The 20376-nt window shown below is 36.3% G+C and overlaps 1 protein-coding gene across 2 annotated transcripts in view; it reads left to right on the top strand.

The window, feature by feature from the left end:
* The window catches only part of Fstl5 (follistatin like 5), a 402285-nt gene that overhangs the window by 275502 nt on the left and 106407 nt on the right, over positions 1-20376 (top strand). For both annotated transcript variants that reach the window (XM_057756992.1, XM_057756991.1), the window contains exon 8: positions 3964-4084. In XM_057756992.1, coding sequence (XP_057612975.1) covers positions 3964-4084 — 121 coding nt within the window. The remainder of the gene's footprint in view (positions 1-3963; positions 4085-20376) is intronic.

Below are 20376 nucleotides of genomic sequence, written 5' to 3'. Positions count from 1 at the left end.
ACGTTTCTAATGTAGACTGTATTAGCAGGGAGTTTAAACATTGTCTTTTGGATGGAACTCCAAGTTCTCCCGCATTAGTAGAATTCGTGAGACTTTCTCTTTAACAGCATCAGTTACAGGAAGTTGTAGAAATGAATAGTATTATATGATATGGTGATAAGGTATTGGTCCTTTTTTGTACTTATGAAAGTATTCTAGTATTTTTGCTAATGTGTAATTTGTTTATCCTCATCTTGACTCTTCCCCCTTCTCCTGAGTCTCACCTCTTTAATTTTTCTATTATTTCCTTTTTGCTTTTATTACCCCCTCTTTTATCTCTTCCAGTATGTTATTATTATTACTATTATTCTGTTTTTGCTGTATCTGAGGACACATATGAAGGCCAGAAGACAATTTTGTGGACTCCAGTATCTCTTTACCTATGACTTCTTTGTCTTCAGAACCGTCTAAACCACACTACCTCTGTCTTTTCTTTTAAACATATTTTTGGTCACTTTCAAGCCCAGGTTCAATACCTTTCTCGTGATTTCTTTATTTCTATTAATCAGTAATTGATGGAAGTTATTTTTAACAAAAAGTATATAATACAAATACAGATAATGTTGTCAGTATACCATAAATACTTTTGGAGACTGTTATAAAAATATTGGAATGCCATTGGGCTCCATAATATCATAAAGACACAATGATTTCTAAAAATTAAAATTTGAATGGAAAGTATTCTTTGGACATACGCTGTTGACACAGTTAATGACATTTTTACAAAAACAGGTAATGGTGCATCTCCAGGTTACATTCAGAAATACTGTGTATGAATTAAACCTGAGCAACACATTAGAAAATTGAAGATCAACATGAAAGTAATAACGATAAAATTAAAAGGGGGATAAGTGAATAAGTAAACAATTTCTGAAACATGCATTAGTCCATTAGTCCATTTGCTGTCACTACAATAAAGTATCTATTGAGAAAATCTTCAGGAAAAGGGCTCAAAGTATTGCCAATTCAAGGGCATTACAGTGACCTCACCTTCCCTTTGTTGAGGACTTCTTTGTGAGATCAGAGTGGTGAGTGCTAATGTGAGGGGCTTCCCTCTACTGGATGCTTATTCTTCCCATTCCCGAATGCCCCCTTTCTCTCCATAACTTTATTTCCCCTTCCTTGGGAGATCACACTCTTCACACTAGTCATTTACTCAATACATAAACTCTGTGGTCATATGGATTGTAGCCTGGTAACTGAAGGCTGAAAATCAAACATCTACATATAAGAGTATGAATACTGTATTTGTCTTTTTTGGGTCTGGATTGACTCACTCCGAATGATTTTTTTTCTAGATTCGTTCACTTGCCAATGAACATTTAGCCTTTTTTCAATTTCTAGCTGTTATGAATAGAACATCAAGGAAGATGGATGAACAAGGTTTTCCCTAGAAACATGTAACATCCTTTAGGGATCTATTCCAGAGTGTTATATCTAGATCTTGGGGTAGACTTCATCCCAGCTTCCTGAGGAAATGCTACTGTAGAGCATTTTAGTCCCACCAGAAACAGATGAGTGATCCTCTTTCCCCATATCCTCTCCATCATGACTTCTGATTGTTATTAAATTGATCTTGGCATTCTGACTGATATAATTTGAAATATCAAAGTAGTTTTTATTTGTATTTTCCTGATTATTAAAGATGCCGAACATTTTTAAAATGTTTTTACACATTTGTATGTCATTTTCTGCTTAGTTCTGCACCCCATTTTAATTAGGTTAATTGTTTTCTTGATGTCCAGTTTTTTAGTTATGTATATTTTATATAATAATCCAATATTGGATGTGTAATTTGTAAACATCATTTATGTATCATATGAATTGTCTAAATTATGGTGTCCTTTACCATACAGAAGATTTTTCAGTTTCATGACATTCAATTTATTTATTTGTTTGTTTGCTTACTTACCTATTTATTTTAAAGAATTTAGTAAAATATTTTATTAAATTTCATTTCATGTCATTTTGGGCTATCTACAATATTATCATTGTGTAAAGGATTGAACAAAACAAATCAAAATTTAATTTATTTCTTGGGGCTTGTAAAGCGGAATTTTATGTTACAACAAAATACAAAGATAGCACAGTGGTGTTCAGTACCTGCCCACAGAGAACCGTGAACTCAGAGTCATTGGACTTAGACTGAATCATGGGATCTGAGCATGAGGTTCCATTTGATGTGAGTCCATGTATATGTATGTTGCATCTCCCTCAAAAAATTGTTTTGTAAAACGTATGCTGAACCCACTAAATGTTTCCATAAACTTGTTTTATACCAGAAAAATGATTAGCGATAAAGCATTTGATTCAACTAAAGTAGGGAAGATTGTGCTCTCTACTCTAGGCCTACTGCCATAGGAATACAGTGTCAAGTTGAAAGGACTCAACACAGACAGAATGTGGAGGTTCTGGGAGGCTCAGAGAGGAGGCTGCTCTCTTCCTTCAATCAAGGATGCTTGAGACAGAGAGGTCTACAAAAAGTCAAATGAGGTCCAATTCATTAAGTTTTGTTACTAGTTTCTGTGCTACCAGAGTTCAATTTGAAAAGCATTTTTTATGCCAATGAATTCAAGGCTATTCCCCAGTTTCTCCTCTTTCTGACTCAGTGTATCAGCTTCACTGATCCATCTGGAGTTGCATTTTGTGTTTTGTGCAGGGTGAGGCAAATGCACCCAAGATGCACCTAAGACCAAATCCATTTGTTGAAGATGCTTTCTTTCACTGTGTGTATAGTTCTGCCATCTTTGTCAAAACTCAATTGTCAATTGTTGTGTGGCTTCAGTCTACTGTTATCTCGAATAATATCTATGTTCAAGAAAATATCTTTAAAATTTCCGTGATTTTTCTCCCAAAGGACTATGGGATAGAATTATTAAAAAGAGGAATACCTGTGTTTTGTTTAAGTAAAGAAAAGTCTTGGAAACATAAGATTTTGATAACTGTAGAATGTCCCCACAGAGACCTTTCCCCATGGGAGGGGCCTTGAAGTCTTTCCCTCTCCTTCTGTGAAGATAGTGGGGTTCACAGGGAGCACAAGTTCAAGCTTGTTCAAAGTTATCACAGAAGCACAAAGGTGAGAGGAAGAAAGGTCCAAATGCCCACAAACAGCATCTCACAGGGATCAGGCAGTTGGGCTTTAATAAAGATTCTGGAGTTATTAGAGCAGTTTTCCCACTGCACACATTGATGTATAAAAAGGATATTTTCTGGTTTGTACCCTGCAGTTCCAAGGATAATGCTGGGACTCTGTTGTGATAAACAGAGGAGAGGCTTTAATATGCTTCCCCAGGAATCGTTATGTCTTTGTTCTCCTGAAAACCAAATGGCATGGCTGTTTATTCAAATGACCAGTGGTAGATTACAACCTTTAAAAATTAAATCCTGGCTGAGAGTTTAGTATTATGTCAGAGTTCATGCTTAGCATGATTGAGGATATGATTTAATCTTCATTGTCCCTCAGACAAAACAAAATAAAACAAAATATCATGTTTCAGAATAGAGCGATAAATGCTTACACTAAGAACATACTAATTTGATAGGTATTTTTCTTTATATTTACACTTCTAAGTGTTATAAAAATTGGTGGATAATTACCAGACTAAAAATGTAATTAGCAATTTATTTTTAGTTGTAAGGTAAGTTCTTGATAGAGCTTTATCCATCTAAAATTCAAAGTATAAAATTAAATTGTACCAGTATGCTTTATTAATTCATGTATTTAAAATTAATGTGGGAATATCGTATTTATCAGTGGAAGTTCACTTTTAAAAGAAAATGTATTAAAAATTATTAAGGTAAGTCGGCATTCTTCATGTTTACATTGATAATTAGAACCTTTAAAAATGTCTAATATATTTATTTTACTCCTGAACAGTAATAAGTTCTGAAGTTTCCAACTCTGTGATCTATATTCTTTTTTAGGACTTTGGCGATGATGGGTCCTTGTATATCACCAAGGTTACCACAGTACACATGGGCAATTATACCTGCTATGCAGAAGGCTATGAGCATGTCCATCAGACACACATCTTTCAAGTGAATGGTAAGAAGAATACTGTTACTGTCAACAGTTTTACATCACTTGATAATCTCACAATTGAATGGACGATACCTTAACTTTAACAAAGGTTCTAAATTGTAGTTATTAGACTTACTGTTAAAATGGTATTTATTTTTTAAGTCCTCACGTAAATTAACACTAAAAATTAGTAACAATTTAGTCATTATAAACTATTACAAAGTAACATTTTAAAGGATAGGAAATTGAAGTTATTGGTTTTGGTTGAAAGTATCAATCACTATAAAAACATGAATTTTAGAAACCAGTAAGATTAGTAATTTAGAATTTTAAATCAGATCAGCTGTTTGATTACTCTTTTTTTTATTAATTTAATTATTAAAGATTTCTGCCTCTTTCCCGCCACCACCTCCCGTTCCCTCCCCCTCCCCCAATCAAGTCTTCCTTCCTCCTCAGCCCAAAGAGCAAGCAGGTTTCTCTGCCCTGTGGGAGGTCCAAGGACCACCCACCTCCATCCAGGTCTATTAAGGTGAGCATCCAAACTACCTGGGCTCCCACAAAGCCATTACATGCAATAGGATCAAGAACCCATTGCCATTGTTCTTCAGTTCTCAGTAGTCCTCATTGTCCATTATGTTCAGCGAGACCGGTTTTGTCCCATGCTTTTTCAGTCCCCGGCCAGCTGGCCTTGGTGAGTTCCCGGTAGATCATCCCCATTGCCTCAGTGTGTGGGTGCACCCCTCGCCGTCCTGAGTTCCTTGCTCGTGCTCACTCTCCTTCTGCTCCTCCTTTGGATCGTGAGACTTCAGTCCAGTGCTCTTATTAGAACCACCGAAAACCCCTTCTTACCTTGTGTCGTGGTATCAGTGGTAGCTCCAACACCTGTGCTGTAGAGGGATCCTTACCTATAAACTGAGACTAGCCTGGGAAATATGGGTCATTGCCTAAGTTTTTTTTTAATTGCCTTATTATTTATGTGAAACATGTCTTACATTGTGATGCTTTATTCAGTGTTTTGGAGTGTTAATCAAACAAGCTTATCAAAACCCTTTATTTAGCACAGATTTAACCTGCCTTGACATAGAATCCTTTGTATGATGTGTTTTTAGTAGGGTGTTTCATACTTTACCACATGTACTATTTATCTACTTTGTGATCTATAAAACCAAGCAGAGGCTGTTTTGAGGGGCTGACAGTGTAACCAGCATGCATCCCTGCATTCATTAAAGAAGACTCAAGCTATGAGTTTGGATGCCTAGAGTAGGGTCTTTTGGATATATATACATTGGTGTTTGGTTTCTAAGCAAACGTTGTAGAGAATTGGGATATTTTAATTTGTTTCAAATAAATGAATACCTAAGATACTGTAACCCATGGGAAATAAGTACATGTGCAGTAATACAATAGGGGTCAGGTTTGGAGAATGCTGAAAAGGAGATCTGCTGCTGTCACTGGCAACCACAGACAGGTGTGAAAATGAGTGAAAACTTGCCTTAGAGATGTGAGGGAGGAGTAGGGAGAGCCTGCAATGAAGAAGAGAACACGAAGAGACCGGGTGAGATTAGCTTTGAATATGTTAATGAAGGCATAATTATTGATGCAAAAGTCACGAGAAGACTGACAGACATAGTTGTGTATTCAGGTACTTCAGGTAAAGTTGTAATCAAATCAAGCCGAAGCTTGATTGGATCACCTTAAGAATGTGTGTAGTTTAGATGTGAAGTTACAGATCTGAGCCTTGGAATTAAAATTACAAAGAAGAAAAAGATGCCAGGGGACAGACAGAGTGTGAGGAAACCAATATCCAGGAACATCATTTTAAAAACGCTCTAAAATGCTGAAGAAAATGGGACTGGGGTCTAGCTTATTGGCAGAGTGCTTATGCAGCCAGCATGAAGCCATGGGTTCTGTCTATAGCACAAAACAAACTAAGTGGGGTGGTGTTCGCCTATGCCAGCACTCAGGAGATGAATGCAGAAGCCTCTGAAGTTCAATTCTTCCTCAGCTATATGGGATTTCAAAGCTAACTTAGGTCTTTTTTTTAAAAAAAGATGTTAAAAAGTAAACTAAAGCTGGAAAATATGGGGGGTGTGATGCCCCTTGACATGCAAGAGAAGCAGATCCAGATGGTGATTTCTGGGCCAAACACAGCAGGACACCAGCCCTGGGTCTAGTTTGAAGTCAGCTTCCAGGGGTAAACAGTGAAGAAAAGAGAGCAATCATATATGTTTTTGGAGTTTCAGGTGCTTTGAACTGGAGCAACATCTAAGTCATTCTTCCCCTTGAATCAGTGCTGTGGCTACTTCCAGTCTGAATATATTAGACCCAGTGCAACAGACACAATAAGACCCATCCTCATTTTCCTTTTAGTAGTAATTGGCTTCAAGCCATCTGCCAAGACCGGCAGCCTGAACTTTCTTACATTTTCTTTATAATTAAACCACAGATTTTCTACTTTACCGTATTGCTAGCAATTCATTTTTGTCTCTTAATGTGACTTACTGTCAGTTTCAGCATTAATCTTTCAGCCTAGCCCCTTGGTTCTTCTTTAATGAGTCTCGTCCATATTCCATCTACTTCAGAGCTATATTTTAAAATATCAAAAATACAAACCCCCAGTTTTCACCAGCTACCCTGGACGTTTGGTTTGCAGTTGATATTCCCAGTCAAGCTGGAGAATGTGCTGCAGGGAGCATGTGTCCCGTGCGAGGGCAAGAGAGTCATTATACAAGGCTGCCCTTCAACAGTTCCGGCTCTTCGCCCCCTTCTGAAACAGGTTTATTCTACAAGTTACCCACTCACTGAACTCCAGCTGTGAACTTCAGAGACCTGAGCCAAACTGTAGGTTTCTATGTTGTAGGACTCATTCCCAGCCACCACGTATGTGCCCTGGTTTACTCTACCCCATGAATAAACCATTTGTTCTCGGATGTCAGGTTTTTCTCAAAGATGGAATATGGTTGAAGAGAAAGAGACATCCGTCACGAATCTTCATGTACCATCAACCTTAACCATATATAAGGAATTATAACTGCTCCTCCATTTTCTAAGTATATAGATTCTCAAATCAGTATTGAATTAGAAATAAAACCAGCATTTTATTTATCCAGTTACTTTAATGCACTTTGAATTCCCCATATCAAAATTTTCCTGAATGGAATTGATGTAATCAAAACTGTTTCATGATGTAAAATTTCTTTTATGCTAAAAGAAAAAATAGGATGTGATATACAGTTTAAATGCTAGATATGAGTACTTAAACATAGACTTTAACCACTTAAAGATTATGTGTGTGTGCGTGTGTGTGTGACAGCTAGTCAATCAATGTACTTTCTGTGTGTTTATATAGTATATGTATATGTGTATCTGTACTTGCTAGATGAAGTACATAATTAGGAAAAGGCTTACATATTTTATAACCTTGCCTCACACATACACACTCGCAAGTACATACAAACATACAGATAAAATAAGCTCTTTCTTCTGAAAGTTCTTTTTGACCATGGTATTTTATTACACTTTTTAAAATTTGCACAGCAAATATATGATTAACCGAACTATTTCCCTAGCATTCCACCTTATTTGTTTATTTGCTTTTGTTTTTGTTTGTTGGGTGACATTGTGTTTTCAGTGAGGTCAATTATATATTTATTGTTATGCTTTAAAATATTTATTATGTTTTCCCTTATATTGAAAAGCCATAACATATATTCTGGCCATGACTTACCCTCTCCCATCTCCTATCAAATCCTTCAAATTTTCCCTTTCATTTAATCCATACCTTATTTTTCCTCTTTGTTTAGAAAACAAACCAACAAATAAAAAAGTCGAACAAACTAGAATTTTAAAATAAAAACCAAAACATCAAAAAGGACAAGAGACAAACACATGGAAACATATGCAGAAAAATCCATTCACACACACACCAAAAAAAGAAACACAATAAAAGAAAAACCAATAAGATAAAAGATGCTAAAATAAAGTAATATAAGACAGAAAATTTACAATAACACCATTGAATTTGTTTCTTGTTGGCTATGTTGGCTGAGCATAGGGCCTACCCTTTAGTAAGGTTTATATACCCAGTGAAATGCCACTGGAGAACACTTATTTTTCCTTTGTAAGTGGTTGTCACTTATTGATAGTCTCTAGTTTAGGTATGGACGATTATTTCTAATTTCCCCTCTGCATGCAGGGTTCCTTTCTGGGTTGAAACTGTACAAGCCCTGTGCATGATGCTCCAGTCTCTGTGAGTTCATTTCTGGAAGATACAATTTCCTTGGCATCATCCATCAGCTCTGGCTCTTAGAATTTCTGCTTTTTCTCATGCATTGTTCTTTGAGAACAAGAAGATGGATTTAATGTTGTTATCACATTTAGAACTGAGTGTCCCAAAATTTTTTACTCTTTACCCATGGTCCAATTGTGGGTCTCTGTATTTGTTCCCATCAGAAAAGCTTCTGATGATGGCTGAGCAAAGTATGAGTACAGCAGGAAGTGATTAGGATTCATTTGATTTTTATGTTCTTTTATCAGAATGGTAGTATGTGCAGTATTGTTTTCCATTAGGTCCATAGCCTATGTGGTCTCAGGTTGTTGGTTGCTGAATTCCACCTCAAGGACTGGGTCTTAAATTCAATCAGATAGTTGTTGGTGACTCCTACATTGTTTGTGTCACTATAGAACCATCTTATGATGCAAGCAGGTCACCTTTGTTGATAGCAAGTTTTGTACTTGGGTTGGTGGTTACCTTTCTCCTCTAGAAGATTGCAGAGTACATTCATGTTCCATGAACACTGGTCAGGAGGAGTGAAGGTTCTAGTTAAGCACTAGGTCATTTTTTCTGTTTTATGTATGTAAATGTTGTTTTCAGTGATATGGTCTCATCATCAGTTTATAGAGGGTAACCAATATTCCTGGGAATATCTGAGTAGTTTCCATGTGTCCCCATTGGCCTGTACCATACATCTGGAGAAATCTGCTAATAATAAACAGTTTATAGTATGAAAGAAACGGTTCATGGGCCAGTGAGGTTTTGTCTTACTTAGGGATTTCATCGTGCTCAAACCCCACTACCTGTAGCAACTTGAGGAGGCAAAGATTTATTTCATCTTGTACTTTTAGGTAATAATCAGTCACAGGGGAGTCAGAACAAGAACTCAAGAAAGAAACATGAAGGGAGGTTCATAAGCAGGTGATGCAGGGGAGTTCCTCAATGGTGCGGTCCCCAAGGTTTGCTCAACCCATTTCTTTTTAATAAGTCAGGACCACCTAGGATTGGTACCATCCACAGAGGGAAGTTGTTCTCCCACAGCAATAAATAATCAAGAAAGCGACTCAAGGGTTGGCCCTTAAGATAATTTTGGGAGGGGCATTTTCTGAACAAACATTCCCCTTTCCCAAAAGATACTAGCTTGTATCAAACTGATAGACACTAGCCAGCACAGGTTTCCTAAGAAACTCAGAAGCTCAAATGTTTTAAATTATATTTGCTGGTTCTAGCCTTATCCAAGAAAAGAAACATAGTATGTAGTTGTTCTGATTGATCAAATTTAACCACTATGGGCCACAAACTTGTACAATAAGAACTTGTTATGGATTATAATGTTTTACCTATTTGGAACAGCTAGAGTAGAAAGTGAAACGTAAGTACAGCACTTGGGATTTTAGCTCCCATCCCCAAAACAAAAATGAGGAGAAGTCATAGGAGGTAGAGATGTACTTAGTTAGATGTGTAAGCAGGGGCACCTGGTTGGCTCAGACAGGATATTCCCTAGTAGAAATTCCAGGGTGTTTATGCTCACAGCAGCCCATAGTTTTCAAAATGTTCTTGGAAATTCTTTTCAGGAAAAAAATGAAAGATAGAAGTAAAGAAAATGGTGCATCACATGAGAAAACACTTAAAGGAGCTTTAATAAAAGCACTAAAAATAATTTTCATTGACTTTTATTAAACTGAAAAATATTATAATTCTGTGATCTTTAAGTATTCTACCAACAAAATTTTAATGAATACTAAGGAAAGAAAAAATATTGGTTAAATTGCAAGTCGTCATTGCCAAAAAATAGTTCTGTTAACTAGGAGTACTTTGTACAGAAGTATTAAATAGAGTTTATTTATGATGTGAAAATAATAGCATTCATTAAAAATACTATAATATATATGAATTTTTAAACATTTCATTTTCTTTGTTTTTTGCTGTGTTTAGCATTTGATATACTATCTTAAAACATACTTGTGTTTTTTGCATAAATCAATATAGAAAAACTGACATCACCTAGTTACTATTGGCCAGAAACAATAGAATATTTGGGCACAAGAACCGACAATGGCGAACCCTAAGAATGTTCAGCAGAATGCGAAGCAGCTAGTGCATTGTGGGTTCAATATATCCTTTCATAGAAAAATTTAAAATCTCTGTTATGTTTTCTAAAGGCAAAAATTAAAAATAAAATACTTTAGAGAAATCATGTTATTATGTGTAATTTAAAATAGTACACCCAGCAACCTATCAATTAATAGTGGAAGACAAATATATAACCTATTACTATGACCATCCCTTAAAACCACAACAGATATTAGAATATTTGAGGGTTTTGAAATCTCTCGGGGTTTTGACATAATAAAAGTCTCCCTATAGCCATGGCTCTTTTGTGACAATGTAGAATTAGATGGTTAAAGTATAAGCATGTCTCTGTGTCCTTGTTTGAAAAAGCATTATGTTTCTATCAAAGGATTTTGAATATACAGTGGAATTCATTTCATGCTTTTATTTTTCTTTTCACATAAAGCAAACTGCCTTTAGATCTTAAGGTTACAATACAGAATGTTTGAAAATTTTAAAAGTCATCAGTGTTTATTCTTCCCTCTGGGCACAATGCTTGTGTATATTCACAGCGGAGTTTTATGTATGCTGGTACTGCCCCGCCATCCACATTTCAGCCCTCACACATAATATTAAAGAAATTCATTTCTCCCATTTTGTCAAAAACTTCTGAATAGAATTGTTGGCTTTATAAAATATTTATATTGAACATTTGTGCTTTTCTCCATCAAAATTGGAAAATGTCTAAAAGAAAATCCAGGCACAGAGGTATTGAAATCTTCACTACTGACAAGGGGATTTTAATGAAGAACTATGATGGGTTTGATCCTTGCTCTCTGGAGCTAAATTTCCTGCTGTACCAGGAGGAGCATGGAGACTTGTTTTCAGGAACAACCCTGCCCTGATAACCTTTCTACATGGCTAAAGTTCAGAGAATAAAATATTTCTGAAAGTTCCGAGATGCAGGAAGCAGTAAGAAAGAAGCCAACTGGCTCTGCATTGTTCTTGTCACATAACGAGTTAATAAAGGCTAGCAATGAGAGGCTTTTCTGGCTTGGTGATTTGTTGGTCCTTTTTGAAAAGAAAAACAAACAGCACAGTCCCTGAAAGTGCGAATTCTAGGATTCCTCTCATTAGACCAGCAATTCCGTGCGCAGTGAAGATTCATCTATGTCTTAACAAATATTCTATTATATTTGGTCATAAAATTTGAGGGTATTTTACTCCAAGGAACAGAACGTTAGCATGAATGTCTAAGTTTTTGGTGAAGTAGGAGAGTGGTTACCCCACAGTGGTTGCTATCAATGATGGAAATTCTGATTATTCTCCCGGCTAAGGCTCTGGGAAAGACATTGTATATCCTGGCTCCGTGTCTAGCACAAGCACTCAGTGCTGGAGAACAACTACCACCTGCAGCTGCTTGCTGCCAGAGTCTGTGTCTATACCATTTCCTAAATGTCTATCAGCTGCTCGCAAAGCAGAAGCAACAAGTTCGGGAAAGTCATTCCCCGGGGCTGGACTCGTCATTTGGAAGGAAGCTTAGTTTCTATCTCCTGCAGGTGGAACATTCTGAAGTATGTTCTACACAACCTTCCAGAAAAAGAACACTAGACTCAAGTTCTTCTGGGCCATCATAATGGTTTTTGTAAAACTATTTTCTTTCTTGTGGCTATCTTATTTCCTCTCAAATAAACTATTGGAGACTAGCTTCTTTCCTTGTTTTTTTTTTTTTTTTATAGGAAAGTACAGTTTATTATTATTCTTAAGTAGCATCCTAAAACCGTCCTCCATGGGTGGGGAAAGGGATTAATGTAATTTAGCTGAGAAGCATTTTCTTTTTTCTTTTTTTTTTTTTTTTACTTATTTATTTATTTTTATTCTTTTTTAATTAAAATTTCCACCTGCTCCCCATTTCCCATTTCCCTCCCCTCCTCCCAAATATTGCCCTCCCCCCACTTCCCTCCCCCTATCCCCACTCCTCTTCTCCTCCCCCCACTCCATTCCCCCTCCCTCTCGTTACTGAAGAGCAGTCCAAATTCCCTGCCCTGCGGGAGCCCACCAAGGCCAGCTGGTCTGGGACTGAATAAGCATGGGTTGATTCCGGACTCTCTGAGCATGGCGGTCAATGAAGACTGATGAGAAGCCAAGGACAATGGCACTAGGTTTCGATCCTAATACATGAACTGGCTTTGTGGGAGCTTAGCCTGTTTGGACGCTCACCTTTCTGGACGTAGATAGAAGGACCTTGTTTTTGTTTTTGAACATACAGGGAAGCCCTTTATCTGATACATATTTTTACCTTTTCTTTGCTTCTCCTGGAAAATTCTAGTGGTAACATATTTCTGGAAGGTTTCAAAACATAATGGAACAGTCTATTGATAAAAGATCTGGGATTAGCCATTGCACGTTGTCTGTGCTAGTCTATGTCCACTTATAATATATAACAATATATTAAACAATTTAAATATCTATTCTGTGATTAGATTTCATATCATAATATCTACATACTCTAAATAGACAATGTTATTTCACAAATATTGGAATCAAAGCACACATCTTGATTCAAATGGAGTTAGGTGTGGTTTACTCACAGCCAAGGAAGGGACCACAGTTAAGAACCATGGATTCTGGTTGACCTGAATGGAAGCTCCATGTGTAAGTGGTTACGGAGCTTTTATAGTCATAGTGCAATAGGAAGTGCATAAACAAATATATTTACCCAATTATTGGAGAAGATATGAGGAAAATAGACCGTATGAGGGACTTCAAGTACTATGACAATTTTAGCTTTGTGATAGGTGGAGACTAAAGGTCAGCTAGGTCTGAGGACTTATCAAAGAACTATTTACCTAATAGTCCTGAGGATGTTAAGTCAGACTCATGGCTGATGGCAAATGGCTTTTAAAGGGGACTGAAGATCCCCAGAAGAGTCTGTCTTCATTTTCTGCAACATTCCATCTCTCCACACTAAAAATGTCCTAGCCAGGGTCAGACAATGTTGATGATCATCAACTTAGCTGTGAATTCTTCAGAAAATTTCTCTTCATAAGAATATAATGATTCTCAAAATGTAATTTTCAAATTTCATCATTATTAGTTATCTACAAAATTAAGATTAGAGGAATTAAATTCTAAAGTATCCCAAATTAATATTCTTTGTCCCTGTAAGCTATAAAAATTGTCCAAAAATTTAGGTATAAGTACTTCCTAAATTCCTCATGTCGTTCCCTTTGGGTGTGACAGTGCTTCAAACATAAGGCTCGAGTGTGACGGAAGCATCTCTATCCAGAATCGCTCCTCAGTGACTTGAAGCATCCCTCATCTCAATGTTTTGTTTTGTTTTTTTTCCAAATGATAGGGTCTGTGCTTTATATCAATGTCCAGTACTTTCTATTGGAATGAATAGCTGTTTATTTCTTTACAGTTCCTTCTAAACAGAGTCTGCGTATATAGCCCAAGCCTGCCTTGATTTGTAATTCTCCTCTGTCAGCAATCATCTGGGATTACTTGCTGTCAAACCTAACTTTACATAATTTATAGCTCCATTTTATTGTTATTAATTTTAGCTACCTAAACTATACCTCTCTCTAATTCAGTTAGATATAACTCAGATTAATTTAAATATGTAACTTAACTTCTTGAAAACTATTTTAAATATTTATCTACTTCATGTATAATTCTAAAAACCTGAAAGCGGCATATTTAATCTCATTTTTCTATGTTCTTTTTTCTAATATTTGAAATAGTGTTATAAAATATTTGTAAGTAAGGTATAAGCCACATAAAATGGTATTTTAATTTACCACATATCAAATAACTTTAAGGAATTTTTTATATACAAAACAATACCACAAATACTTTATTTAGAATTTTAGATGATAATTGGAGTTACCAAGTTTTCCATTGCCCTAGCCAACATTCTTTAATGATTTGAAGTTTAGGCATACTACTGATATATTTCTTCAAAAATTTGTTTCTCAAAATGTGTTTTTAATTATATTTCTTTGAATGATATTCCTATTGGATGCTGAGTTTTAGATAGACCATTTCCTGTTTTATCATTTATGGATGTTCTATATTATCTTCTGGCTACCTGTTTGTTAATGGGTGTTCTATTGTTCCCGCATTTCCCTCCTCTTCCTCCTGTTTCTCCCTTCCCAATTCCTTTGTCTCCCCACTCTTCTTCCTTAAGCCTTTCATTTTGCCTCTCCTCGTATTCCTCCTCGCCCTCCTTCCAGTTTGTTTTTTTTCCCCCCACTACTTCCTCTCACTTCCTTATCTGGTACAGCACTTTGGACAAAAGACTGCGAAAGTGAGCAATGATTTTGGCCACTACACGAAAGATAACCTGCCTTTTCCATCACTTCAGCTTTTCGAGAAAAAAAAATGAAAAATTGTGGTAACAGAAGAATAGTTTTCAGTTTAGAAAAGAAAAGTGTTGCTCAAATTGGGCAGGAAAGACAGAGGCAGAGAGAGAGAGAGGAGAGAGAATGGAAGAGGGGGAGACAAACAAAGAGGGAGGGAGAGAGATAGAGAGAATGAAGTTTTTAAGAGTGATACACTCTTTCCATACGCTACTTCTCTTAAATATATGAATGCTACATTAGAAAGCAAAGTGGAGGTTCTTAAATCAAGGCAATTAAGTTGATTATTCACGTGGGCTCCATGTGTAATTACATAAATTCAAAACCATAATTTCTTCCAAATGGGAGTGAGATGGTAAAAGGACATAGGGTATGTGATGCAACAACAAGAGGTTGAAGCAAGCTGATGGCTGGCCCCAAGCCCACCAAAGCAAGACTCTATAAGAAGTTAGAAATTACAAGGACAAGGATTTCTCCTGGAATCTCTAAAATAAACAAAGCCTATATCTAACTTGGCTTTAGGTTTTTAAAAATTAAATTTGAATTTTGGGTTTCCATGGTGTAAAGAATAGTGTTATTTCACTCCAAGACCATTCCACACATTCTCTTCTAACAGATTCAGTGTATCTGGCTTTATGTTGAAATTTTTTATTTATTTGAAGCTTATTTGTTCAGGATGATAAATATAGTTCTATCTGGGTTCTTCTACATACAAAAATCCAGATTGACCAGTATGATTTGTTGAAGATGGTGTCTTTTATCCATTTGTATTTCTGAACATTTTTTCCAAAATCAGGTGTTCATGATTCATGTCTGGGTCTTCAATTCGATTCCATTGAGCTCTGTGTCTCTTTGCAAACCCATTGCAGTTTTTATTTCTATAGCTCTATAGTACAATTTGAGATCAGAGATGGTAATACCTCCAGTAGTTATATTTTTACTCAGGGTTGTGTTAGTTATCTTTCTCTTACATAAAGCTTAAAATTTCATTTTAGCATCTGTTTGAAGAATTGTGTCAAAATTTTGTTGAGAATTGCATTGAATTTGTATACTGATTTTGGTAGGATGGGAATTCTTAATATATTAATCCTACTGATCCATGAGCATGGAATAGATTTCTCTCTTCTGACACCTTCTTCAATTTCTTTCTTAAAAGACTAGAAGTTTTATATCAAACAAGTCTTTTACTTATTTGGATAGAGTCATATCAAGATCTTTTATATTATTTGAGGCTATTATAAAAGTTCTTTTTTTGTACATAGGAATGTCAGTGGGTTTTTTTGTGAGTTAATTTTGTGTCCAATTACTTTAAAAATGTTTATCAGCTATTAGTTTCCAAGTGGAATTTTAAGGTCACTTACGTATATTATCAGATCATCTAAAAAAAGGTACTTGGATATTTTCCTTTACTTTGTATTCCCTTCATTTCCTCCAGTTGTCTTATTGCTCTATTTAAGGCATCAAGAATTATATTGCATAGTTATGGAGAAAGTGCACAACATTGTCTTCTTCCTAATTTTAGTGGCACAAGTATTTGCCTTTTTAAAAATTATGCTTTTTATTTATTTTAAAATATCTATCTGGTTAACCTACTATAATTAAAAACTATCTTCTAACATGCATCATCTTTTTAAAAAAAATTATTAGATTTTTAAAAATATACCAATCCAGGTTCCTACTACCTCCCATCCTACCATTCCCTTCATACATAATCCCACCTCACCTCCATCTAATCCTCAGAGAGGGTGAGACACATTATCTTTTAGAATGTTCAATACCCTCCCTACTACATCTAGGCAGAGCAAGGTATACATCCAAAGAGAATAGGATCCAAAAAAATCCAGTACATAGAGTAGGGATAAATCCTGGTGGTACTGCCAGTAGCCCCCCAGTCTTCCCCAGCCATGCAACTGTCAACCACATTCAGAGGGACTAGTTTGGTCCTATGCTTGTTCCTTCCCAGTCCAGCTGGAGTTGGTGAGCTCCCATTGACTTTGGCAAACTGTTTCAGTGGGTGAACTCATCATCGTCTTGACCTCCTTGCTCATATTCTCATTCCTTTCACTCTTCAAATGAACTTTGAAAGCTCAGTCCAGTACTCTGATGTGGGTCTTTGCCTTTGCCTCCATCAGTTGCTGGATGAAGGCTCTATGGTGATATTTAAGATAATCATCAGTCTGACTATAGGACAAGTCAAGATTGGACCCCCTCTCCTGTATTGTCCAGGGTCCTAGGTGGGGTCATTCTTTTGGATTCCTGGGGATTTCTCTAGAGCCAGGTTTCTGTTAACTCTATAATAATTCCCTCAATGAAGACATCTCTCTCCTTGCTCTCATCTCTGTTCTTCCTCCATCTTGACCATCACAATCCCTCAAGTTCACTTCTAGCCTTCCCCTCTCTTCTCCTCTTCTCACCCTCCTCTCCCCTGTCCTCTTCCCTCACCCCCATGCTCCCAACCCTGCCAGTCAATACTGTGCATTTCCAATTTCCAGATGAATGTATATATACTTTCTTTGGGTTCACCTTATTACTTAGTTTCTCTAGGATCATGAACTATAGGCTCAATGTCCTTTGTTTATAGCTAGTATCCACTTATGAGTGAGTACATACCATATTCATCATTTGGGGTCTGGGTTACCTCACTTAGAATAGTGTTTTCCAATTCCATCCATTTGCATACAAAATTCAAGATGTCAATGTTTCTTTAACACCGAGTAATACTCTAATGTGTAAATGTGCTACATTTTCTTTATTTGTTCTTTGGTTGAGGGACATCTAGGTTGTTTCCAGTTTCTGGCTATTACAAATAATGGTGCTCAATTGAGGATTTCTTTAGCCAAACTGGTTATTTGGCATCCACATTAATAAACCATTATTTGATTTTATTCCTATGCATTTGGTTTTATGTGTTTTTTCTTCATGTCTTGAAAAATATGAGACCCAATGTTACTCTGCCTTTTCATCTTCGTCTCCCATTTGTATAGCAGTTGATTCAGAGCTTGGTACTGGGGTTCTGGTATAAGCAATCTTCAGTGAACTAGCCTTTCCATCAGATGACAATAATACTCAGCACAATGACACTTCTCATTAAAATTCCAGATTGTGGATTACTTGTTACCTTTCCTTCAGGTAAAGTGTGAAAATAGAAGGAGGCTTTGGAGGTCTCACCTTTTTACTAGTGACTATACAAACTGGGTTTATGCATGTATATGGGTACGTGTGTTTGTGTGTGTGTGGTATGTGTGTTGGGGGCATGCATGTAACAGAGAGTTTTCAAATTACTTTCCCAAAGAAGGCTTTGAGGATTACTACTTACTCTCAGAACACAATAAAAGGGAGAGTTCAAACATAGGGAGGTTTTATAATGAAACATGATGGTGATCAGCATCATTCTGTGCTCTGCCTGGACTGCCAATCACTTCATTCCAAGACAGGGTTTCTGAGAGGGGTAGCAAGTTCTAATTATAAATAAGAGTGGATACATGCAGTGTGTATGTGGCCTATTATTTTTCTAAGAACATAGGGTTTACTAGCTATCTTGAAGGAGGAATGACAAAGGCTACGTCTAATATTACACAAGATTGTCTCTAGGGAGAGACAGTTTTGTATCTAATATTACTATAGAATTCCATATGCTTATGAAGTTGGGTGCAGAGCGAATACATTAAATTCCTGTACAAACTGAGCTGGTACACCTTCTTTGGCTGATTTTGAAACCAAAACTATGATTAATGTTTCTGGAGACCATTTCTCCTGGGATGACAGCAAGCCTATTCCTCACTGACAGGTTGTAATGTAGTCTTGTCTTGAGTTATAAATGTTCAATGTCTTGTGCTGTTTTTATTGTGTTTAATATTTTGTTGTTTTTTCCTTATACTGCTCAGTTTCTTTTACTTCTTCCATTCTTTCTCTCTGGAGAGATTAGTCTCTTCCAGTAGGTAAGCCATCTTTTTAATCTGTTGCTTACCTTTTTCCCCCCTTTGGAAAGGAAGTTTGTAAGAATTTTTCTTCCTCCTTTTTATTGATGCTTTGCTTTCTAGCTCAGGCTTGGACTTGTGTGTCTCACTCTGTTGTCCTATGGGAACTGTCACAGTGAGAGATAGGAAAATATTACATCTGTCTGCCAAAAGCACTCACAGTTCAAGCAAATATTTCCACCTTGTCCTCCGTGATTTGGCAAATCCCACCCAGGGGCTTTGCTTCCATCAAACAGTGTGCAACCTGTGTCCAGACAGAATCCATTATTTTCTTCTCCAGATTTCGTTTTTTTGTATATTTTATCTTGGCAGTTCCTAACCTCAAATTCTCAATTCAATAGACTCACCACTCTTGTACCCTTGGGTCTAGAGGAAAACGTCACACAATCCCTGAAATCAGTATCACTTTGAAATACCTTCAGAAATTTCAGAACTTTAGACTGCTTTTTTTAATATTTTGTACAATTTTACGCACAATTTATATAAATGCTTAATAATATATATTTGAAATAGCAAATCTTTCAAAGTAAAAGTTTGTTTATACTTCATTATTTAGTATGAGACTATTCATTTGTTTCCCATCCTCCAAGACATGAATAGTCACACAGAAACTTTATTAATTAAGGCACAGTTTGGCTGATATCTCAGGCATATTTATAGATAACTCTTACATCTTAAATTAACCCATTTCTATTAATCTATGTATCATCAATAGGCTGTGGCCTACTGGTAAATTTTCTGGCATCTTCCTCCTTCGGCATGTACATGGTATCTCTCTGACTCCACCTACTTTCTCTCTATATTTCTTCTAGTCTGGCTATATTCTGTCACGCCATAGGCAAAAACAGCTTCTTCTTTAACTAATGGTAATAAAACATACTCACAGCATACAGAGGGGGATCTGACATCATCTCCCCTTTTCTATCTAAATAAAAAAGGAAGTTTTAAATTTGACATAGTAAAATTACATATAACAAAAGAGTTATAAAGCAAGAATTATAGTTACAATATTTCTTTGTGAGTCTAAAATTTCAGGTATAATTTATCTTTTTTCATAACTAAGGAAAACTATAACTATCTGTCTTCAACACCATCAAAGACCCCAGAAGGATATGTTACCTAAGTAAACAGAAAGTGCATTGTAAGCAACTTCCAAAACTCTAGAATTGACAGAGATATCTTGCTGCCTGGACAGTCACCCAAAGTTCTTTTATATATGTCGGAGCATCCATATTCAGTCTATAGACCCATGGTATCTGGCAGATTTTTTTCATGAAGCAGAGAATTTGAACGACTGTTTCACCTCTATTGGCAGTTTGTTGTCACTTCCTTTTGTGTCCTGCAGAGTGTCTGGCAGATCCAAGAAGCAGGAACCTTATTTTGGCAAGTTAAGCAGTCAATTTTCTGTGGGTCTTGATTGCTCACTTCCTACAGCATACCATCAAGCAGTTCATGAAAGAGTAATTTCTTGCCCAAATGGCTAGCAAACTCCATAAGGTGACCCTTTGATGTTCATCATTCTCTTGAAGTAATTGGGGTTGCCAGAAACAGTCATGTCTCAGTGTTGAGAAATGGCTAAGTTCTTAAAACATTTTAAATGCCTTATTCTGTAGGTCTTTGAAAGATTTGAAGAATATTTATCAATCTGAA

The sequence above is a fragment of the Chionomys nivalis genome, chromosome 24 (assembly GCF_950005125.1).
Source record: "Chionomys nivalis chromosome 24, mChiNiv1.1, whole genome shotgun sequence".
Lineage (NCBI taxonomy): Eukaryota > Metazoa > Chordata > Mammalia > Rodentia > Cricetidae > Chionomys > Chionomys nivalis.
The sequence above is the reverse complement of the archived record's forward strand: the minus strand, read 5'-3'. Positions and strand labels throughout refer to the sequence as shown.